The sequence below is a fragment of the Macaca thibetana genome, chromosome 6 (assembly GCF_024542745.1).
Source record: "Macaca thibetana thibetana isolate TM-01 chromosome 6, ASM2454274v1, whole genome shotgun sequence".
NCBI lineage: Eukaryota > Metazoa > Chordata > Mammalia > Primates > Cercopithecidae > Macaca > Macaca thibetana.
Genome location: NC_065583.1, coordinates 112,531,630 through 112,556,711, shown reverse-complemented (window position 1 = coordinate 112,556,711; position 25,082 = coordinate 112,531,630). Strand labels below are relative to the sequence as shown.

The following is a 25,082-nucleotide window of genomic DNA, read 5'->3' as shown; positions in this document are numbered from 1 at the left end:
TAGAATGAACATGTTTTTAATGTTAAGATGTTCCAACTAAGAGCATGGAGTATCTCCTCATTTATTCAGATCATCTAATATCCGTAATCATTTATCTATTGTTGCACATTTAGGTTCCCTCCAAGGAAGAGAGAAAGAGAAAAAGGGAGACCCAATTTATTTAGAAAGCCCATTAATCACCTTGGAGGGCGGAGGAGGAGATGGAATGGATGTTCTGGTGGCGACTTGTCCTCTGCTTACCTTTGCAGGATCCAGCCAAGTGCTAGAACATTAACAAAAGATGGGGAGGATTGGAGGATGGTGTTCAATGAACTTCACTGCTTAATAGTTCATGAGCAATAACAGCTTTTAAACAGAATATGTAGATTAATTCTTACCTTTATCAAGTTCCACAGTATTCAACAAATGATTTCAAATTGTCAATAGCTAGGATAAAGTAGAATGGGTGGGAGTGGGTGGGAGAGCAGGGTGGCGTTAGGAGCAGGGTCTTAGAGTATGGTGGTGACGGCAGAAGGGACTAACAAGCTGCCGGACCAGGACGTTTCACCCTTGGATTTGAGGGTTCCTTAGCGCTTTTTCCCCATTTTGTTAAGAAATTTCCTCTTATGGGATAAGGAGCAATTCTCCAGCTCATTTGACTCATGGGGCCTAACATATACTTGTGCTATTGGTTGATAACATTAAGATAAGGGAAGGATTTTACATGGCCAAGAGTCCAAGACCAATCCCAGTCTAACAGAATCCCAATATCTAGGGATGAAGCACAGGAATCTGTTTTGTAAAGAAGTCCCCCGATTATTCTGGTGTTAAACTAGAAAAGCCCACTGGGCTCATTCATTCCTCCACAGCCTTCAAGCTAACTCCCACCATGTTACACCTTCATACTCAGCATGTCAGGCAATCAGCTCCAGCCCAACACTTGGGACCCCCCAGTCATGACTTGCTAAGAAACAATCACATCCCTCTTGCTATAATTCAAGCTTCTATTCAGCATTCAGGGCCAATGTCAGCTACCCGTCTTGCACACTATACTAATATAGGAAAACATACAAGAGCCATTTGTTTCATACTTTTATAAACATCAAAATTGCAAACAACCCTGATTAGAGAGTTGGACAAATAAGAATGGTATGACAGTTTTCTGTCTTGGAATTTTACAGATAATGCCTGTGTTCAAGGGCTGTGCTGTACTAAGCAGTGGCTGCTGGCACAGGGAAAGGTGTAATTCTCTCCTGGATTGTAGGAGTTGCAGCTCACACAGAGAGACCTTTATGATGTAGGCCAGTCAGCTTTTATGGACTTCGATGCTATTTGCTTCAGTACCCTTTGAAATGCAGGGTCAGCTCACTGAGCTACATCATGCAATAATAACACATTTTTATAGGAGTAGCTTGTCAGAGCAGCAACAACATGCAATACATAAAACCAATAAACACACCGTGTTACAGATTCTATCCTAGTAAACAGGATAAAGCAATAAAATTGACAGCAGCCATCAAAAAGCTCCCTTTCTGACTTTGTGGGGTGAATTTACTGTTGCTTAAAACAGAGCAGCTGTCACAAAGCCTTAGATCAGTTATGGAGCAGCAAGCTGCATCGCATGGAAGGGAGCGGGCCTGAGAAGGGAAAGCAGGATGGGCAATTATGCTTTGCTAAGGCTTGGGCCCCTTCACTGTTAGTGTGATGCAATTCACATCAGAGATTTTCTACAGAATGGTTTCGTTTTTCCAAGTTACATATTAAATATTATGGAGGACAGTATGTCTATGGGTTGGTAAATCAGCAATTAGTATTTCCCATCTGCAGCTTAAATCCCTAAGGCAAGAAAGGGCTTACCTATGACAGAATATGCAGGGACTCAATGGGTTGGTGCTATCTAAGACTGGATTCTTAGAGTGTGGACCTTCCACATTTTACATGGAATCATTTGACTGGGAACCCAGAGCCAACCTTAGTCCAACAGCATCTCAGAATCTGGTGGTGAGGCCTGGGAATCCATTTTGTAAAAACTTCCCTTTGAGATGCCAGTGAAAAACATGTGGGAGGCCCAGGAAACTGTGGCGAGGTCAGGAGCTAAAAGTCAGCGGCATGGGCATGGTGACAGAACTAGGAGCTAATAAAGGCTCAGGGATCAGCACATATTAAAAACATATTGAGTCTTGGCTGGGCACGATGGCTCACACCTGTAATCCCAGCGCTTTGGGAGGCCCAGGCGGGCAGATCACTTGAGGTCAGGAGTTTAAGACTAGCCTGACCAACATGGTGAAACCCCATCTCTACTAAAAATACAAAAATTAGCCAGGTGTGGTGGTGGGCGCCTGTAATTCCAGCTACTCGGGAGGCTAAGGCAGGAGAATCGCTGGAACCTGGGAGGCGGAGGTTAGAGTGATATATATATATATAGAGAGAGAGAGAGAGAGAGAGAGAGAAAGACTCATTACTATGTCCCCGGCATGTTCTAGGGTATCCTTGGGCAAAGACCCTCTCATAGAGCTTGTATTTGGGAGAAACAAGACAGGACAGACTAATTAAAACAAATGAAGAAGATAATTCCAAATACGGATAAGCATTATAAAGATAATAAAACCAGGTGAGGCATAGAGGTTACTTTGGATTAGCTAGGTCAGAGAAGAACTCCCTGAGAGGAGAAAATATTAGCACTAAAATCTCAAGGAGATGAAGCAACAAGCCATTTGGAGGTCAATGGCAGCGTCTTCCAGGCAAAGGAAAGAGCAAGTGTGAAGGCCTGAAATCCCTGAGCAGGGAAGAGGTTCACCCACTGCTATTCCCTGCCTTTCCTGCTTTTCCTGGGGGTGAAAAGACAAAAAGGATGACCCCCAAGTTTCCACTCTGTTATGACGTCCCACTAGTACGCCCTCAACTTAAGGGCTAATATATTCTGATTGGTTTGATACATTTTTACTTTGTTAGCCTATCAGAATTGTATAACTACAAGTTACCATCTCTATCTCTACCCTAAAACTGGTTATGGAACAGAATCCAGGCCTTGTTAACGCACCACTTGAGTCCAGGAGCTCCCGCCCAGCTTGTCTGGCAATCAACTTCAGAAGATAGAGGCCTGCGTGAGTATGGCCCTTCAGGTCTAAGTCATGACATTGCTCTTTGTCTATCTGCATTCAGTGGTCCAGGCCACTGTCCATTGCTGATGTGACCTTTACTGACATCCCCAGCCTCAACAGAAACCACTTCTCACTCATCCAGCTTTACTGTGTTCCCAACAGCTAGCATGCAGGGCTGTCTTCTTCCTCATTTTCATGTCAATATGCTATTTCAAATGCTCTCCAAAACAAATAGGCTTTTAAGGGCTAGTCTGAGAACCAAACCACTATTTATTTCACAGATCTTCTGGGAAAGAGGCTTCTAAGAACCAGATGAGAAGAGCATTTTGGATCACAGCCCACCTGCAAGTTAGGATCTGTAACGTAAGAGCCAGAACACCAGATAGGCAGAGAGAGCCTGCCTGGTTTCTGAACTGAGTGAGACAAACATGGAAGAAATTCTAAAGCTTGGGGATGGGTTCTTTTCTTTATAGCCATTCACACCCTAGGGGCATTACAGAGACCTTAAGGATTAAGAAGATTAATGGAGTCTATTTGATACCAAGTTTCATTTCTCAGCCTTTTCTGTTAAATTCATTATGCTTTTCTTTTTTCATTTAAAATAAGCATTGAGACTTTGTCCCCAACTAAGTTTCCCAAATGGCTACATGACTGAGAACCCAGACCCAAGCACAATGCTGTGGCTGGGGTGGGTAGCGGGCTGGCTTCAGTTCTGCCAAATTGTGGGGGCTGATGATCTCCTTTCAGGGGAGGGGTGTGGGGTGCTGGGAGGGATGTCGGTGAGTAGAAGGGGAACGGCCTCCCTGTGGGTGACTCTGGAGCTGGCAGTCCTTGCCCAGCCCCTCCCGCTGCTTCCTCCCACTCTTCCACATGCGGAAAGGGTTCTGTGCCTCTCACAGCAGCATCTGGCCCTCTGGCCTGAGTCGGTTCGGTGTACTTGCCTAGAAGGTTATTTAGCTCTGGAACTCACAGGAGTAAGAAGCTCAGAAAAGCACAGTGAGTCCCTGCCCAGCTCCAGGACCAATCTGAAAATTCTGGTCTGGTCACCAGCAGTTGACAGTTCCTTCACTTACAGCAATTTTGCTAAGCACATTTATTTGCTTTCTCTGGAAACCTTCAGCACTAAATGTGTCGGTATTTACACCTGAGAAGGTTTTTAACTGCAAAAAAGAGCAGAATGGTGAACAATAATAAAAATACTGTGAGAAAGAAAACGCCTATGGCTGTAATCCCACAGGACAGCTTGACATCAGATAGCTTAACTCCCCTTAGAGACGGCGGGTTTGCACACGTGGTCTCCTCCGAGCCTTCAAGTTTGTGCAGGTTTTCTTTGTACCATGTTAAGAAATGAATATTCGAGCAAGTGCAGTCCAGGGGATTGTGACTGAAATTAATGGTGCTCTGCTGGGACAAGATGGGGAGGAGATGGGGTGGGATGATGTTAATGCTGTTGGCGGCCAGATTGAGGTAAATTCCCTTAAAATGACTAACAGAAGCAATGCTGTCACATGTCAGGCTGTTGTGGCTTAAGTCTACATGGCTCATTTTTCCCAAGCCGTGGAATGCTTGCTGGTCTATAGAGAGGAGACCACAGGAGGATAAAATCAGAATCTCCAAGCTGCCCACGGTCTGAAGTAGGTTGGTCTTCATGATAGTCCCATCTTGAAAGTGATTGCCTTTTAAGTTGAGATGCCGGAGATCTGGTAGGCCTGCTAGAAGATGCTGATTGCTGGTATCAAGGAAGCAGTAAGTGAGATTCAGAACCTGCAGGAAATGGAGGTTTTGGAAGGGACTTTGTGGAGCATTAATGTGTAAGCGGGTAAACGCCAAATCCAGGAGTTCTAGCCGAGGACATTCTTTGAATGCCTGACTCTGGAGACCAAGAAGCTCATTGTGGCTCAGGTTTAAGGTTTGCAAGTGGGACAGGTTTCTGAGTTGCAGATTGCAGCAGTCAGAAGCCTCTATGTTATTATGGCTTAAATCAAGTGTCTGAAGGTTTCCTAGTTTCTCCAAACAGCCAACACCAAGGTGAAGTTTCTTCACGTTGCCTCTGACGTAGAGGTGTGTAAGGGAGGGGAAATTGGCAGCACTGATTTGACACAATTGGTCAAAATGATTTACACTAAGAACTAATTTCTTGAGCAAGTTCAGACCCTTAATCCCAGAGGGTAACCCTGCCAAGTGAGTTGCTGTCAGATCCAATTCCTGGATTTGGGTGAAGCACTGAAATGTGGTGGATGAGAAGTCAGAGAAGTGGTGTTTCTGCAGGTTGAGGCTCTCAACAGACATTTCACAGAGTCCCTTGAGCATGGCTGAACTAATGTCTTCGTCATCAATGTCCTCAAATGTTCCCAGCCAGAGAGACTGAGTAGTAGCGTTCTGCAGACCATTGAATATAACAGACAAATTTAGAGTCCCTCCAAAGTTCAAACTTTGGAAGACTATTGAACCAAAAGCCCCAAGCTCAATACCTTTAACATCATTGCCATTGAAGTTCAGGCTTAAGTTGGTGGCCTGCTCCAGAGACCTCATGTCTTCTCTAGAGAGGTAGTGTATAGCATTATTCTGAAAATCCAGTACTTTCAGATTCCGTGCTGGGAAGTCTTTGGGGAACTTAATGGAGGAAATATGGTTGCTTCCAAGATACAAGCTTTCCAAGTTTTCCAGATTGTGCACTGGAATAAACTCGAGATTGGATATTCCCGTTTGGATTAAGAAAAGATGCTTCAGTGACTTGGGCCCATTAAGCGATGTTTCTGCCATGAATATCAAGGGATTTCCAGTTAACACAAGTGTGTTCAATTGATGATGGCTTTGAAAAGTGTTTTCATGTATCCAATTAATCTGGCACCTTGAAAAGATAATTGTATTTAACAATAATTCATTTGCAAAAAGGAAAAATAAAAACCTATACAGTGACACACATTAACAAAGTCATCTTTTGTATCATTCAAAATCAAACATAAGAACTTTCTTCAGTATCAACAGATGGCCTATTGAAGGAATTAATGAGTAGCCTCACTTCTGAACACTCCAATCTAGATTTTTTTCCGGGTATCTCACCCCTTAGATTGAACCCTCAGAGGTTTGTGCCTGTATTCTAATGAACCACACATCATTTGATTGTGGGCAAAAATCAAACTATTATTTACTGTTTTAAGTAATACAAAATATGTCATATAGAATGCATAATAGATAATATATACTATAAATACATATATATATATATATATATATATATACACAAAAATCTGTGTCATCCCGGGCAAGTTACAACTTTTCTCAACCTCTGTATTTTCATCTGAGAAAACCATCCTGGTATTGCACCTAAAAATACTGGATTACACACACACACACACACACACACACACACAGATGGTCTCCTCCTCTAACCATAAGTTGGATGATAATATGCACCATGGAACCTCACAGTGCTGGTTTTAAAGATGAAGCGGTACTATGGATGTGGACATTCTGTCCACAGAAGCTGAAGTTGAAGGACAAAATAGAAGAAGCAGAACTGCCACAAGGGGTGCAGACTGAAGGTCCACACAGAGCCTGTCCCCTCTCTCTTACACACACACACACACACACACACACACACACACACACACACACAGTACAGTCCTTTCATTTTCTTCCCTTATTTTCTTGTAATACTTCTGTCTACTGGTTCTCAAACACTGGCTCAGCATGTGGAATCCCAATTCCACCACTATAACAAAATAATGGAACTCATTTTCCAATTTCTTGGGGCGGGGGGAAGTAGATGGTGTGCTTTTCTCCTAGAAATTTTTCTTAAATGTCATTACCCAAAAATAAACTATGCCAAAATTCAGCATAGTTTGGCATCTGATTTAATATAAGATTATTTTCATTTTTGCTATCAGTATTCTTTAGAACTGCTCAAACAGTACTATTGTTGCAACTAGTTTGAGAGCAATCCACTTTCCTCTCCATTGGTTGATGTTTGTTTAAATTACATTTCACCCACACAGAAGTATTTCATAGGGAGGTATAAACATGTAGTATAAGCAGATTGTCCCTGGGCCTCCAAAAAAGGTCCTGCAAATAAACTGAGCACATAGTGTACTTTAACTTAGGTAAAATATCAAAAGCACACATACAACTCAGATACATACCTAGTTAAATCCAAAAAGGTAAGATTCATGAGTCTGCTGAAGGTTCCATTGTGAATTGTAGGCAAAAAATTAAAGCTGAATTCCAAAAATTCTGTTGTGTTTGGTAGAGTGTCAGGGATTTCACTGAGACCTAAATTTTCACAGTTATATGTTTTGTTGGCTTCTTTCTGATTGGAGAAACAAAGTAAATTAATATTCGACTTAATAATTTGATTGACTATCTAGCAAAATTATATATGTTTTACCTTCCGAGCAGCAATCGTACTTCTAGTAATCTTTACCAAATATACACTTGCCAAAAACAAGATGATGAATGCACATTATTAACTGTAGTAATTGTTTTGTAATAGCAAGATTGACAATAACCAGACTGTTCATCAATATAGGACTACTTGAACAAAACATGGTACATTCACAAAATGGAATCCTTTAAAACTGAAAAAAAAAAAAACTCCATATATTGATATGGAGTGATACCCAGGATATATTTCAAGGTGAAAAAAGCAAACTGCAGAACAATATATATAGTGTATATAATATACAGTATGTAGTATAATGTACAGAGTATGCCTTTTGTGTAAGAAAGGTATGTGTGAATTTTCTTATATTTGTTAAAACAAACCATGCAAAAAAACCCAACGACTGATTGCCTTTAAGAAGAGGGAAGAGACCAGACAGAAGAGCAGGGATAGATGTGAGACTTCTCTGAATGCACTTTGTTTTACAGTTTTGATTTTGGTTGAATGGAAATGTTTAATTTCAGTTTGAAACAAACAAATCAACCTTAGATAAGTATCACCAAAATGAGACAATCAAACATTACATACTTTCGGATGTGAGACAATGTGAGGTACGCAGCATTGTCTATGAAGTATTCTTGCCAAGAAAAAAATTAAACTTGAAACTCATTAAGATTTTAGGTTTAACTTCACATCTCAAAGTGATATGTTGGGTTTAAGTGGGACATTCTATAGAACAACTGACTTTGTTTTCTCTCTCTCTCTCTCTCTCTCTGTGTGTGTGTGTGAGAGAGAGAGAGAGAGAGAGAGAGAATGAGAGAGGAGATAGTGCTTGTTAAAAGACACAGAGATATAAAATTTACTTAAGAGACATAACCATCAAATAATAGAGTAGCCCTCATTTAGAACCTGATCCAAATAAAGCAGTTCAAAAAGGCATTTTATAGATTCTTAGGGAACTTTGAATGAGGACAGAATTCAATGATATTAAGGAATTCTGGATTTTGTTAATGACAGTGGACTTGTGGTTATGTAAAATAAATGTTCTTAGTCTTTTCAGATGCATATTTAAATATTTAGGAGTAAAACGGCATGATGTTGGAATTGGCTTTACAATACTCTGGCAAAAAAGGATGAGAGGAATGTAGAGATGAAGTGAGTAGGCCAAATGCTTATGATTGTTGCATTTTTAGGTTCTTTGTTACTATTTTTGTATATGCTTAACATGTTTTCTTAACTCAATGCTTAAAAAAACTAGCAGGGTGGCATAGACCTGAGGCCTTGCAATCTTGAAATATGAATTAATTTTAGATCTCTGGATTTGTAGGCTGCTGATACCAGACGGTAGGCTTTTGGGCACGACCCTATACATAAGTTCCTACACATGAGGTTGTTCCTCATCCTGTGCCCCAGGGTAGTCATGGATTCTGAAGCCTGCCAATCATGTCCTAACACAAGTTATGTGTTGAACTAAGTAGGTAAAAAATGGGAAGTGGTTGTTTAGAAGCCTGTAGAACTGTGGGGTCATTATTTATCTGGCTAATGCTTTAAGACGAAGGGTAGTAGGGCAAATAGAAAGGTCTGACAGGGCAGGTATGAAAGTCTGATGGAGTATATTTTGCCTGTGGAGTATCCTTGGAAAGATATAAATGATCTCTAGGGAAAGTTCCTGTTATGCTTTGAATATGTCCTTCAAAGTTCATGTGTCAAAAACTCAATTGCCATTGTAATACTAAGAGGTGAGGCCTTTGGGAGGTGATTGGATCATGAAGTTTCCACACTCATGAATGAATTAATGCTATTATTGCAGAGTGTGTTAGTTATCACGGGACTGGACTCCTGATAAAGGGAGTAAGTTATTGGGAGGCCAAGGCGGGCAGATCACAAGGTCAGGAGTTCGAGACCATCCTGGCCAACATGCTGAAACCCGTCTCTACCAAAAACACAAAAATTAGCTGGGCATGGTGGCGCATGCCTGTAATCCCAGTTACTCGGGAGGCTGAGGCAGGAAAATCACTTGAACCAGGGAGTTGGAGGTTGCAGTGAGCCAAGATCGCGCCACTGCACTCCAGCCTGGCCGCAAAGTGAGACTTCGTCTCAAAAAAAAGGAGGTGGGGGGGTAAGTTAGGCCTCCATTTGCTCTGTCCACATGCTTGCTTTCACCTTCCTCCATGGAATCATGCAGCAAGAAGGCCCTCACCAGATACCAGAGCCAGGATCTTGGGCTTCCCAGCTCCCAGCTATGAGAAATAAATTACTTTTCTATACAAATTACCCAGGCTGTGGCATTCTGTGATAGCAGCAGGAAACCGACTAAGACAGTGACCTTGGGTGCACAAGAACAAGGACATCCCAGGACCTTGGGCCAGCTCTCAGATCATCTCAGGCTCCAGGTGAGTTAATCCAACCTTCCAGCCCCTGCCTTTCCCTGACACATAGTGGCTCATTAGAAGCCCCACTGAGACTTCCCTGGCCTGGAAAAGATCTACTCTGGTACGGACTCCAGATCAGTGGCTTTTCTCATGCTGAGTTACAAACAGATCTGCTTAGTGGGAAACAGAACTGCACACATCCTGCTTTGCTCTGAAGCAGGAGGCTCTTGAGATGTCACCATTATAACCTCATTTTCTTTCATTCCAATTTCTGTTTAGTGATGCACTTTTTTGTAGCCACAGAACATGCTCATCACAGAAAGTCACCAGTTGTCTTCGATATTGTGACAACATTATGACTGTCACTGATGAAAATGCTTTATTTATATGTCCTTGTAATTTATTCTTCGTTTTATAGACCGAAAGTCCTCCAGGCACTGCCACAAATCCACATAATGTCCTTGAAATGCACACTTTGCATTTAAAACTTAGATTTAGCTGACTGGTGGGGAAAAAAACCACGTGTTGCCAGACCTATCCTCGGTGCCCATGAATATGGACGACCCAGAGAGAATATGCATGTGCAGCTGCTGCCCCAATAGTTGCAAAGGTGCTGATCAGCTTAGAGGAGACATTTTTCTTTTCTGGTCTCCTTTGGCATAACTGATGTCACATACGGTTGGAGAAAAGGGACTTCCTCAGTTTGTCTCACTCTATTCTGGCCCTACAGCAAAAGGCTCAATGCTGTCATTTCTCTCCTTCTCCTGAATATGTAAGTGCCCATGATACCTAAATTATTCTGTGCCTCAGCCTTTTGTGTGCTTTACTAAGCACTTTACTGCACTAATGTGATGCAGAAGATTGAGAATCCAGGAGGAGTTCTACTAAACCAGTGGCCTGAGTGAGCTCCTTGAAAATAGAAAGCAGGTAAATGAAGCAGCTTGGTTTCAATCCAGTGAAAAACTGATAATGAGTGGATGACGCTACCAAGAGGATCAAGAAGGCCACCATGAGCCTGTGCCATAATATTGAATCATCTCTGATTAGGTGGAAATGGCAATAGATCCTGTGCCTTTGATTTTTAGGAGAAAGAGGCAAGTGACAAGAAATACAACTGATACGAGAATTTAGAAACCAAACACATTTTAGAGAATGTCTAGGGCTCAGCATACACGTAGCCCTTCCCTTATAGCTTTTATAATCACAATTGTATCATCCAAATGGCCACGATGATAGAGGCACCAAAGCACCACATGCTCTGGAATTATCTAGGAAGCATTAGATTGTTTTCAGACTATTGTAAGACAGAAAGTACACACACATGCATACACACACACACACACTATTATTCACATTCTTTTTGATTGAGAGTACACTACTGCTATCATGACCCTTAAACCCTAAACACCAAGGTTTATATATCCTAAAATCAAGGATATTATATGACTACAGTGCCATTATGAAATTCAGGATATTTAACATTGATACAATGTTATTATCCAACGTATTGTCTATATCCAAATTTTGACAATTGTCCCATTATTATTCTTTACAGTAATTTTTGTTTTTCCAATCCAGGATCACACATTGCATTTAGTTGTTGTATCTCCTTAGACTCCTTTAATCTGAGACAGTTCCTCAGCCTTTGTCTTTCATGACATGAATGCCTTTTGAAGAATGCAGGCTCATATTTTACAGAATGTCCCAGTTATAGGTTTGTATGTTCCTCATGATTTGACCCTGGTTGTACATTTTTGGTAGAAATATTGCATTAGTAAGGGTGTGTCATTCTCCCTATCAATGTTCAAATGAAACTTTTTGAGCATGAGTTCTGATAGCCAGGGTCCCAGAACAGTAGAATGGTAATGCAACAGAGAGTCAAAGGACAAGATGCAGAGAAGGAACACTGGGCCTCAGCAGACAGCATGGCCACCGCCAGGACCATGTGCTTCTGTTACTTTTTCTGGGCAGACACCCACTACCATTGCAGTTTCTCTGATCTCCACATGACCATTTCCTATAAATCCAGCCTTTTCTTCCTAGAGAAGTCTAGAAATGTGGTCAATTTCCAAAGTCCCTTTCTCACCTCTCTGCTTCTGCTAGCTCCACTGCAGAAGGGACTTCTTGATGTGAATTCACACAGTGAGCAGAGCTCTGGCAAGGCCACGTGGTATTCATGACAATTGCCTCATGTCCATCACTATTCTAAGTCAAGGGGCATTTGCTTGGGACCCACTGTGCACTGGGACCTGTGTCATCTGCTTTGTCTCGAGCTCTGTCTCAGAGCTGTGCTCCCAGAGCTACATCTGTATTTGCAATCCCTTTTCCCGCTAGGTATTCATTTGCATTTTTTCAATCAGGCTCTTATTTTCCTCCCTTCTGCTGTATATCTAACTCCGTCTCATCCCGCTGTATTTTCTTTCCTTGCAAGTGTTGAAACATTTTCTAATTTGGAACTCTTTGAATTTCACTCAAGTGTTTATTCTCACCTTTTCGAATTTCTCATCTGCACTTGACACACACAGCAGCCAGCCCCCCATGCATGAGAAGTCTGGGACATTGACCTCTAACCCTTCCTCATTAATCATGCCTCCATCCAAGACAGAGCAATTGACTGAGTCAAATCCCAGAGCAACAAATACCTTCTGAAAACAAAACAAACACTCCCTAGAGAGCACATCCCTATAACTTCGTTGTCAATCTCATTCCTCCAGGCAAAGGGCATTCCAGTTGCATGCACTTTATTTCCTGTTTGTAAAGTCAGACTGCTTGGGTTCAAATCCTAGCTCTCAACCACCAAGCTGTGTTATCTGAGCCTCCCTTTTCCTCAACTGTAGATTGAGGTTAGGAACTTCACCTTGCAAGTTTACTGTGAGGATTAATGTGATAATGTGTGCCAGCACTAAACAAGAAGAGTTAGTGTTTAACTGGATCATCACAACCTCACATCACTATCGAAAGCTATTGGGAACCCCTTGTGTCTATGAACTTGGAGTTCCTTTCAAAAAAGAGCTCTGCAAAACAGTCCCCATCCCACACCTAGGGACTGAAGGGCTCACGTTTATCACAGTTTTGAGGGAAAAGGATGGCCAAGCTGAGCTCACTTGAAAAGGGGAGGCATGCCCGCATTCTCAAGTAAATATTTCAAGAGTGCATCTAAAATAATACCACAATCCAAATCACAGAACACTGAATTCTAGCTGCTCTTTGCATAGTTATCAGCTTCCAAAGACTTGATATGGGTCCTAATATTTTTGTTTAAGTCACACATATACAGGGACACAAACATTCACAGAGAGAGACAGAGAGAGAAAACATGTAGCATTTGACAATGGAATAATCTATGTAGACTATAGGTGTTCATTGTAATAGTCTTAGAACTTGTAGGTAGGTTTGGATATTTTTCCAAACAAAAAGTTTTTTTAAAAAATTAATCTTGACTCCTACTTGTATGCAAAAAACAAAAACAATTTTGATAGATCTAAATGTGAAACCTAGAAATAGAAAATAAATACAAAACAATAAAGCTTCTAGAAGAAACATGGGATAATATCACAGTCTTAAGGTAGGCAAAGATTTCTTAAACAGGACAGAAATGTACTGAAAATACAGGAAAAATAATAAGTCGAGGTATATTAAAAATAAGAACTTTGGGGCTGGGTGCAGTGGCTCATACCTGTAATCCCAGCTCTTTGGGAGGTCGAGGCAGGCGGATCAGGAGGTCAGGAGATTGAGATCATCCTGGCTAACATAGTGAAACCCCATCTCTACTAAAAATACAAAAAATTAGCCAGGCATGGTGGAGGGTGCCTGAAGTCCCAGCTACTCGGGAGGCTGAGGCAGGACAATGGTCTGACCCTGGGAGGCGGAGCTTGCAGTGAGCTGAGATCGCGCCATTGCACTCCAGCCTGGGCGACAGAGTGAGACTCCATCTCAAAAAGAAAAAAAAAAGCTTTGGTTCAGCAAATGATACCATTAGGAGAGTGGAAAGGCAAGCCACAGAGTGGGAGAAGGTATTTGCAATCTGATGGAGGACTTATATCTACATTACATAAAGAACTCCTACAAATGAATAAAAAAAAGGCAACCCATGTGAAAATGGGCAAAACACTGCAACAGGCATTTCACACACATAAAAAAGAATATGCAAATGACTGATTAATTGAACAATTTAATTTTTCACCAGGAAAATAAAAATTAACTCCTAGTGAAGTACCAATACCCACCCATCAGCATTGCTAACATTTTAAAAACAAACAATACAAAATGTTAGTGAGGCTGTGGAGCAGTTAGAACTTATGCACATTGCCACAGAGTATAAACTGATAGTAACACTTTGCAAAACTGGCAATATCTATTAAAGTTTGAACATAATGTTTACCCATGATCAAATACATCCACTCCTAGGTATACACCTAATAAACATTTGTACATCTGTTTACTAAAGACATAGACAAGAATGTCCAAAGCAGCATCATTCATAATAGCCAAAAAATTGGAATCAATGCAAATGTCCATTAACAGCAGAATGGATAAATAAATGGTGGCTCACTAATACAACAGAGTAACATTAAGCAATAAAAATGAACAAATGATTGCTGCACACACCAATAAGTCTCACAAATTTAATGTTGAGCAAAAAAAAGGCAGACACAAAAGAGTACACACTGTATGGTCCCATGCACATAAAGTTTAAGACCAGGCAAAACCAATTCCTGGTGATGTAAACTAGAATACTGGATGGTTTCAGGGGTTAGTGCCAGGGAGCAGGCATGAAATGAGGAGGGCTTCTGAGGTGCTGAGAATGTTCTACATCTTGATCTGTGTGCTAGTTACATGGATGTGCTCACGTGGTGAAAACTCGTTTAACTGCACACCTATGACTTGTGAACTTTTCTATATGTATGTTTTACTTCAACAAAAAGTTTATTAAGCTCAAAACAAAGCCAGACAAAAACTAGTTTTAGGCTAGGGCTTATAAACAAGTGTGAACTGAAAGAGCCAGCCAATCCTTCCAACTGAACCCTTTGTTAGGCCTTTCTTGCATTGTTATAAAGAAATACCCAGCATTGGCTGGGCGCTGTGGCTCACGCCTGTAATCCCAGCACTTTGGGAGGCCAAGGCAGGCAGATCACGAGGTCAGGAAATCGAGACCACCCTGGCTGACACAGTGAAACCCCGTCTCTACTAAAACTACAAAAAATTAGCCCAGCGTGGTGGTGGGTGCCTGCAGTACCAGCTGCTCGAGAGGCTGAGGCAGGAGAATGGCATGAACCCGGGAGGCGGAGCTTGCAGTGAGCCGAGATCGGGCCACTGCACTCCAGCCTGGGCGACAGAGTAAGACTCCGTCTAAAAAAATAAAAAAAATAAAAAATGAAAAAATAAAAATTAAAAAAAGACAGGAAGAAAAAAATACCTGGTACTGCGTAATTTATAAAGAAAACAGGTCTAAATTGGCTCACTGTTCTGCAGGCTCTACAGGAAGCACGGTGCTGGTATCTGCTTGGCTTCTGGGGAGGATTTGAGACACAATCAGAGCAGACGGCGGAGGCGGAGCAGGCACGCTACATGGTGAAAGCAGGAGAAAGAGAATGACAGGGGAGGTGTCACTCTTTTCAATGACCATATCTCAGGAGAACTCATTACCACCAAGAAAGCACCAAGCTGTGACGGAGCTGCCCCCACACGCCTCCCACCAGGCCCTACCTCCACCACTGGGGATTACAGTTCAACATGAGATCTGGGCAGGGACACAGATCCAAACTATATCAGATCCCAAGTGGCGAACTGGGCCTAAATTTTAAATAGAGCCAAGAAGCCACTTGCTGCCTAGAGGTCACACATGTACTCTGAATTTCTGAAAATTTCCATCTCTGTTTAATTTTGGAACATTCAGATCTCATCTGAACCAACCAATCAGGGCTTAGCTTTATCAACCAGTCAGGACCGAGCTGCACCAACAGATCAGAACTAAGCAAATTTGAATCCTTCCGCTGCATAAATGAATCTGACTGGGAACCTGAGTGGCAAGTTTCTCTCTATGGAAGCCAAGTTCCTCATTTGTTCTCTGGAATGCACCATACAAAAGCTACGTGTCAAAGGCCGTGTCTCTCCAGTTTTCGAACTGTTCATTGGAATACAGTCTCGTTCCTCAGATTCCTCTTCAGAGAACTTTTGTTCACAGGCTTAATAGGGTAATGGTGGTCACAAGAACATGCAGACGCTGTGTGGTTAACAATGCATGACCTGAAGGGGGAAGAAGAAAAGAGGAAACAAAAGCAGCTGGGAAGGGTGAGTAAAGTTCGGGGTAATTTACGTTTGAAAAAGGGCCAAACCCTTAAGTCAAAGGCAAGAGTTTATTCTTTTAGCCAGCCCTCCTTTTATCCCTTGCCAGCAGCCTGGAAAGTTCCGGACTGTCAGGAATAAGTTCCATGTGTCTTTGCATCCCCCAGCTCCCTCCTTGGTATCCACACAGTAGCAAGAGCTTCCTAAACAGCCTTAGAGTCTTGTTCTTGAGAACTCACACATGATAGATGAAACAAAAGAAAATACAGATCTGATCCTAACTGAATAGTTCACAAGGTCGTTTAAAATCAGACTTCTTTCAGAGGGAGGGCTGCAGGAAGGTTGTTGTATTGGAAGGTTTCAGTTTCATCTGGCTTATCCAAAAAGGAAAGCCTTCGCTGCCACACAGGGCTAGGCTTGCAGGCCCTAGAACCCTGAGCACCACTCCTGAGACATGAATAGCACTGAAGGCCCCAGAACAGGCAGCCAAAGGACTCGGGGGCCTCCCCCTGATGCAAGGATTTCAGAGTTAAACGTATAGGTATATAAGAGTGGGGCATTTAAAAGAGCCTGCTTCCCAATGAGCTGAAAATAAATGGTGATGTTATCCTATCGGAGGCTGTTGCCTGGAAGTGATAACCTGTGTTCCTGATCACTGAGGGGATGGTGTCCTCATTCCTACCCACTTGTCATGCCTCCCAAAGGTCTGTATGACATTGACCTGAAACCACCTTTGCAAAATTATGACAGCAAGAGAAATATGACATAGGTGACTCCATCTTTCTTCTAACCTCCAATTTCTCCTTGGTCATTCCTGGGTATAGACCAAGCTGAATTTGGGACAAATTTAGTTTATAGTTTAACCTTAAAGCAAGGATGATAATAACCCTTCCTAAAACAAAAGCACATTTTTAAAGCTAAAGAAAGGTTAGGATTTTTAGAGGGGCTTGAATTTGCCTAAGGTGTTGGCATAGTTACTCCTTACTGTGCAGGAGTCGTGTGGCCAAAGATCACGAGATTTGTGACTTCCCCAATTACTCCTATAGATAACATCACTATTATAGAATCTAAGACTTTTTTTGAGATATCTTTCAGACTAACCCCACCCAGACTTCTGACCTAACCCATCCTGTGGCCTCACCCAGAGGTGGACTCAGAACTGAGGACCGTTTTCCAAAACCTTATGACTTCTTCCCCAACCAGTCAACATTTGCCATTCCCGTGTGCCCTGCCCACCAAACTATCCTTGAAACTCCTAATCTCCAAAACTTTGGAGTGATTGATTTGAGTAATAGCTTTGTCTCCCACCTGGCGTGGCCAGTCTCGCATCAATTAAACTTTCTTTACTTCAGTGCCATAGTCTCAGTGGATTGATTTTGTCTGTGTAGTGGGCAGGAAGAACTCGTCGGCAATTACAGACCTTCCAACCTGAAAGATGAGGGCACAGCCTTCTGGGGCTGATAGAAACGTCTTACTCTTCCCCATCTGTTATGAGCTGAATTTTCTCTCCCCCACCACCAAATTCATGTTGAAATCCTAACCTCCAGGACCTCAGAATGTGACTGTATTTAGAGACATGGCCTTTAAAGAGGTCATTAAGGGAAGCTGAGGTCATGTAGGTGGGCCCTGATCCAATCTGACTGGAGACCTTAAAAGATGAGGAAATTTGGACAAACAAAAAGATACCAGGGACACTCATGCACACAGGAAAGGCCATGAGAGGACAAAGAGAGGAGATGGCCATCTGCATCCCAGGGAGCAAGGGTGCAGAAGAAGCAAACTCCGCCAACACCTTGATCTTGAAATTCCAGCCTCCAGAACTGTGAGATAATCAATTTCTCCTGTTTAAGTCACTCAGTCTATGGTATTCGGGTTTTTTGGTTTGTTTTTGTTTTTTGGTGTATTTGTTTGTTTTGAGACAGAGTCTTGCTCTGTGACTCAGGCTGGAGTGCAGTGGCACAATCACGGCTCACTGCAACCTCTGCCTCCCGGGTTTGAGTGATTCTCCTGCCTCAGCCTCCCAAGTAGTTGGGATTACAGGCATCTGCCACTACGCCCAGCTAATATTTGTATTTTTGGTACAGTGGGGTTTTGCCATGTTGCCCAGGCTGGTCTTGAACTCCCAGTTTCAAGGCATCCACCAACCTTGGCCTCCCAGAGTGCTGGGATTATAGGCGTGAGCCACCACACCCTGCCCAGTCTGTGGCATTTGTTATGACAGCCCGATCTAACCAACATGCACCTTCCCAGCCTTCGTTTCTCGTGGGCATGATGCCTCCTCTTGGCCTGCTGCTAATTCCATCCTAATGCCAGACTAACAAGGCTCTGCTCACCCAGCTCTGAGCCTTACCCCAGCGCTGGCTTTGCTCTGCTCTTCTGATCCTCTGACCTCCTTCTAGTCCTTCCCCAGGGCACCTCCACATCTGGCTACTCCTGGCTCTCTTGTTCTTCTTCTTCTTCTATTTTTTTAGACAGAGTCTCGCTCTGTCGCCCAAGCTGGAGTGCTGTGGCGCGATCTCAGCTCACTGCGAGCCACAGGCGCCCGCCACCACGCCCGGCTAATTTTTTGTGTTTTTAGTAGAGACGGAGTTTCACCGTGTTAGCCAGGATGGTCTTGATCTCTTGACCTCGTGATCCACCCCACTCGGACTCCCAAAGTGCTGGGATTACAGGGCTGAGCCACCACGCCCGACCATGGCTCTTACTCTTCTTTTAACCTCAACCCAGACCAGCAGCTCACCAAGCCACCAAGACTCACGGTCCCTCCTGTATGTAGCCCTTGTCTGACAGACCATGTGGTATTGGACACTTGTGGGGTCAGAGAAAGCAGGAGGAAGTTTGAAGAATTTCAGAGGATGGCAAGAGACAGAGGTCCTTCTCCTTTCTCTCTCACCACCCCCTCCAAGAACTTCCCACAGGTTGATAAATATTGCTGTGGTCCAAAACAGAAGGTGCAATTTGGCTCTATTCTCAGATTTTCCTCCTGTGGGTTAGTAAAACAGATGGAGGGCTGTCCAAGTCGAGGAGAAAGCCAGACTCATTCAGAGTGATCTTTTCAATGCTCAAAAACCTGGCACAGGCCTGTCTTTACTAATTCTCACCCTGAGAGCCAGGAGACCAAAGGACTCATTGGGATAGTGGCCATGTGAGCGTGGGGATGTTAAACCAACAACTCCCCAAGGCTGAGGCAGGTTTAGGGTCTGCTTTGTGCACAGAGACCCTATTAATATCTTATGACTCACTTGGGATTATTTGGGTGGAATTGTTTGAAGAGGAGAAAAATTCTCATTGCTTCCTATTAAGATGCCACCAGATGATCCCCTGGCTGAGTTCTTTGGCACCTTTCTCACAATAATGAAAAAATTATATATATACCTCATTTCCTTTTTAAAGACCCTGGATATTGGGATGCCAAGGTTCAGATTGAACTGCATGCTAAATCTCAAAATTTTCAGTTTAATCTGCATGAAGACAAACAGTTTGGACTCACCTCAATGCACATCTGATCCAAGGAGGTGATGACTTTACAGCCGGCAGAAAACAGCACCACCCAAAAGAAGCAGCTGACGTCAAACGCCATCACAGGACTGGTGCAATCCCAGCTTGGTGGGTTTACCCAACGCTTGGAGCTGAGAAATGGAATCAAACTATGAAGGCCCTGGCAATTTGGCAGCCAGAGAGGTACTCAGAAGGGTGATCTTGGAACAAGAAATGCTGTTGACTGCTCAGCATTCTGTGGCTCTGTGCTGAAAAAAAAAAGGAAGTCCCTTTTGCATACCACCCATCTTTGCCAAAAATAACTGAGGACCCAGCCCCAGAATGGCCCATTGCATTTCCTGGCACTGAACATGAATCAGTTGTGCAGTCCTTTTGGGCTGATCACACAGACTTTCGTTGTGATGGTTCCAATTGACTTTATGCCAACTTCAAGTATTTGGCCAACTCCAACAGCTTCTGGTCCTTTTCCCCGAGAGAGGCTGTGGAAGCTCTACTCACCAAGGAGGCCACTTTCTCAGTTGTCCTAGGTGAGTGAATAGAAGAGGTGTCAGAGAACATGGAAAGGCAGAGCACTCTGTGGGGGCAGGTTGAAGAAATGAGCCCTTCAGTGGCACCTGCTGAGCTGGGAACTGGAGCAGGAGGGAGCAGGCTTGAGAGTATATCTGTTCCTTGAGCCTCAGCTGCTGCCTTGGCCACCTCGTCCATTCCCACCTCTGGTCTTCATATAGGAGGAAGATTACTTCATCTCTTGACCTGGCGGTTCAGACTTGTTGAAGCAGTTGGGGTGAACTCCTCTCGTGTTCCCTCCTAACCTGGTCTGGGGAAGTAGGGGACACTGCCATAGATAGAGCAGCCTGGCTAAAGGAGGGCAGAGTTAGGGATGCCAGCCTTGGCACTATTCTTAGAAATATCTTTGAAGCAGGATTGCAATTACTCTTATTATGGAGCAAGATGTGGCAATGATTAAAGAAAGCCAAAGTTCAAACATTCCTCAGTAGGCTGCATTTAGTTACCTGTTCTGTCTGTTCTTCAGCCCTCTGGTATGCAGGATATATTTGGTGTTGCTGTTCTCCCACTCCATTTCCAAGAGCCCAGTTCTTAGTATCAGAGTTCACAATGACTTGACTACTACTACTACTACTACTACTACTACTACTACTACTACTACTATTACTACCACCACCACCACCTCTACTGTATTACTATGATGAAGCAAATGACTATAGTATCTGCCACTTATTGAGCCCTTACTGTGTGTCATATACTGGGTCAGGTTTAATTTTTTGTTGTTGTTGTTGCTGCATTTTCCTATCCTTGACTGTTTCCACATGTTCTATAAAAGAGATGTTATTGTTTCCCTCATTTTATAGATATAGAAACTGATGCTTAAGAGAAATTAAATGATCTCTCCAAGTCACACAATTAGAGAGTGGTGGATTAGGGCTTCAGATCCAGAAAATCTCACTGCAGAGATTGTGCTACCACTCTTCATGGTTTAAGAAAGGACTTTGCCTCCTGAAGGAGCTGAAGAGTAGATGAGGTGAAGAATGTTGTTCATCTGGAGATTTCAGAGAAGATGCTAAAAAGCAGAGGGGATTGGAGGAAATATGTACTTGGCACTCTGCTAGGCCTGCTACGCATATTTGGGCTTTCCCTGGTCACCCTTAAAATGCCATCTTCATCAACAAAATCATCTCTGAAGATGCTATCAGCAAGACACAGTCTTAAGCAAACCCAGACCAATGACAGACCACTTTGCTTCAAATAAGACATCCATCAGTGTGCAATGGGAAGAGCTGAGGACTGGGAAGGGTCTAGTGCTAGACCACAGATCCTTGCTTACCAACTGAGTGACCTTGGGCAAGTCATTTCACTTCTCTAAGTCTGTTTTCCCATCTGAAAAACAAGAATTATAATTCCTGTTCTGCTTACATCACAGGGTAATTATGAGGATCAAATAGGATCATGTATGTGAAAATGCTTTCCTTACCTTAAAGTCCCACATAAACATGCAGAATGTGAGGCAAAGATTGAGTAACGAATTCTGATGTCATGTAAATATCACTCTCAGGAAATTATCTCCTGCCCCAGAGATGTTGAAAGGCATATTACTTTCCTTCTTAAAGAAAGGTCTGGTGGCTCAGTTAAGGCCATCAGATTTTGTCATTTTCTGAGGCTATATCATTTGTATATGATTTGCATGTGTTTGCATAATGAATTCAAAAGACTCATTGCAAGTATATAAGAGTAAAATAAAATGAATGAATATGAGTGACTTTCTGCCACAGCATTCAAATCACATATTCAGGGCATACTACCCTGAAATATGAAATAGATTAAAATTTAAACTATTGCAAACAGATGAGAAGATAGGTTTTAGAGTTTAGAGGCAAGAATGAAACTCTTATTTGGATATATCCAGAATTTGGATATAAAGAATCACATTCTCTTACAGGTCACCCCATCCAAATGATTTTCATGCCTGAATTCTCTCCTATACACCTCTCTGTATCACCCCTCTCTGTAGACAAAAACATACTCTCTGAATTATTTTTCAGTCTATTCTGAAATGCTTCAGGTGACAGAAAACTCATTGTCCCTCACCCCCCAATGGTTTTGGCCAATTTTGACTGTTTAAAAGGTTTTATCTTATATTGAACTGTTAAAGTCTCCTTTGGCCAACAGAGTAAGTTCAAGGCCTTTTCTACCTTCAAGTATTTGAAAATAGCTACCATATCCCTGAATCTTTCCCTTTCTAGGTTAAAAATCTCTAGTTCCTCAAACTATGTAATAAATTCATGTATTACAACCCCTAGCAGGCTGTTTATCTAAATGTTTTCCCAATTGCCCAAGAAAAGCACTGACTTGAATTTTAATCCTAGCTTTGCCACTCACTGGTTGTGTGTCACTGGGACAGTCTCTCAGTCTCAATTTACTTATCTGCAAAATGATGGAGTTGAACTAGCTTATCAACAAGGTACTTCTTTATTTAAAACTCCATTACTCTATTTCAAAACTATGATTTCCAATTTAGTTTTGTAACAGAGTTTTTGGCTTGAGCCAATAATATTGAGTTACACTTAATTTTTGTTAATAATCTGCTCTTTCTTTTTTCCAAGTAGTCTCACATCTTCTTGGCAAACAAAAATTACAGAGAGAAGTTTGGCTGGGTGATGGACACCGTGATTTCTGCAATCCCAGTTGACTCACAATGCCATTAAGGGATTAAACTGCCATCACCCATGCTGAGAAACAGTTCTTGCAGAGATATGAAGAGGGAGAAGAGAACATGAGAAAAGGCACCAGAAATGTGCCTTTTATTTCTACTGATCAGCATCCATGTCAGTGAGGAAACAACAGACTGTGGACCCCAGAAATTTTCAAAAGTTCAAGCATCCTTATATTAGGTATTAACATATATTACATACAAATCCCAAAACATTGTTTTTGTTGTTGTGCTATCTTTTATTCTACTACATTTGCATGCAGTTCATCCCCTGTGGTCAGCTGTCTCCCTATGGGTGACCCCATAGAACTACCCAATTTCCTGTCTGGTAAGGCCCATACATTCCCTTCCTTTTTGCCATGTATTTATAATCTGGGAGTGATTTGGGATTCTAGGATACCTTATTTGGCTCTTCAAGCTCTTTCCTGGTGATAACTCAAAGGCTAATGTACTTTTTTTTTTTTTTTTTTTTGAGACGGAGTCTCGTTCTGTCACCTAGGCTGGAGTGCAGTGGTGCGATCTTGGCTCACTGCAAGCTCCGCCTCCCGGGTTCATGCCATTCTCCTGCCTCAGCATCCCCAGCAGCTGGGACTACAGGCACACGGCGCCAAGCCTGGCTAATTTTCTGTATTTTTAGTAGAGATGGGGTTTTACCATTCACAGCATGGTCTTGATCTCCTGACCTTGTGATCCATCCGCCTCGGCCTCCCAAAGTGCTGGGATTACAGGCGTGAGCCCCTGCGCCCAGCCAACTAATGTACTTTCTTTCAAGGACGTGCAAACCAGAATATGCTTTTGTGATCTAAGTTTAGCAAAAAGCTAGATGTTTTTAAAATAATTTCATTAGGGAATTAAAACAATAATTTATATTATATCTTATGGGCACCAGTTGGTAGTAAAATGACCTATATTTTTCCCCTCTGTATGTTTAGTTGTAGTTCTGCTTTTTGTTCAAGCCTACTTTAGTACATTCCTGCCTCCAGATGGTTAAGTTTATTTGCATCTAAAATTTAACGTGAATATTTTAAATATTGTATGGCCAATTTTACTCTTTATTGTTATATTTCCCAATGTATGTTTGTTTATTTTATTTTATTATTGTTATTTTTTCAGATGAAGTCTTGCTCTGTCACCCCGGCTGGAGTGCATTTGTTCAATCTCAGCTCACTGAAACCTTGCCTCCCAGGTTCAAGTGATTCTCCTGCCTCAGCCTCCTGAGTAGCTGGGATTACAGGTGTGTGCCACCATGCCCAGCTAATTTTTGTATTTTTAGTACAGATGGGGTTTCACTATGTTGGCCAGGCTGGTCTTGAACTTCTGACCTCAGGTGATCCACCTGCCCAAGCCTCCCAAAATGCTGGGATTACAGGTGTGAGCCACCATGCCCGTCCTGTTTTTTTTAATCAAATTATTATAGCCCAAGGTTCAGAGCCATAAGGGCCCAAAGTCAAGCCCATCTCTCTCTGAGGGTTATTGTTGTGTGCTTCATGAGTGCACCAGAACAAAGCCATCTGTTCCTCTACTCTTGCCTTCTTGTCATGCTGCTTATGCTTCTGTCTTTGTGGTTAATGATACTTGTGAGGCCACCAAGCTAGACAGAGCAAGTGATGGTGATGCTCCTCTCACACCTTGAGAGGAAACAGGGCTCTCCTCATGTCTAGCTTGAATTTATAGGGGAAGAAAGACTTTTCCTCTACCCTCTTTGGTTCTCAGACTGGAGCCTGTGAATTGAACTGACAAAAGACAGATTAACAGGAGAAAAAGCATAATAATTTTATTTGATGTTAATATTTTTATGTGGCACAAGGGCTTCCTAGAAAGACAGGAAGATCCCAAAGAGGCGGTTAGACCCAGAGGATTACATACCATTTTAACAAAGAGCAATCAATTGTGGAGATGTCACAAGAAAAGGAAAAAGGGATTTGAGCTAGGAGCAGTAAATTGTGGGAAAGTGACTGGGAAATATATGGGGAAATTAATGAAAGGTAAGGGTTAAGTAAGGTCTGTTTTGACTCCTTGTCTCCAGTGATAAGAATATTCTCCTATTCCTGGTACAGGAATAGCACCTGTCTCATGGGAAAGTTATGTCCTGTTTTTATGTAAAAATGGGGAGGGCAGGAAGTCTCCCCTGCATCTGCAATTTCTCAGTTATGTTCAGGTCAGAGTAATCAACACATCAAAGTGGTGTATTTTGGGGTGTTATGTTCTGTTCCCCTTCAATTTCGAGCTCAACTGTGTAC

General features: G+C 42.4%; 1 protein-coding gene across 1 annotated transcript; it reads right to left on the bottom strand.

The window, feature by feature from the left end:
• Positions 1–1,058: 1,058 nt before the first annotated feature.
• Positions 1,059–19,863, bottom strand: CD180 (CD180 molecule). Its single transcript, XM_050793138.1, has 3 exons — positions 19,609–19,863; positions 7,223–7,389; positions 1,059–5,931 (listed from the first exon to the last, which is right to left on the bottom strand). Exons 1-3 carry the CDS (start codon positions 19,696–19,698, stop codon positions 4,203–4,205), a joined length of 1,986 nt encoding a protein of 661 aa, XP_050649095.1. The 5' UTR covers positions 19,699–19,863; the 3' UTR covers positions 1,059–4,202.
• Between the last annotated feature and the right edge of the window lie 5,219 nt (positions 19,864–25,082).

Excerpts from the sequence above, each read along its gene's own strand:
- CD180 (XM_050793138.1), bottom strand. The coding sequence starts at position 19,698 with ATGGCGTTTGACGTCAGCTGCTTCTTTTGGGTGGTGCTGTTTTCTGCC. Across the intron at positions 7,390-19,608 it reads TGGATCAGATGTGCATTGAG|AAAGAAGCCAACAAAACATA; the intron begins GTGAGTCCAAAC and ends TTCTCCAATCAG. Across the intron at positions 5,932-7,222 it reads ACCTTTTTGGATTTAACTAG|GTGCCAGATTAATTGGATAC; the intron begins GTATGTATCTGA and ends TATCTTTTCAAG.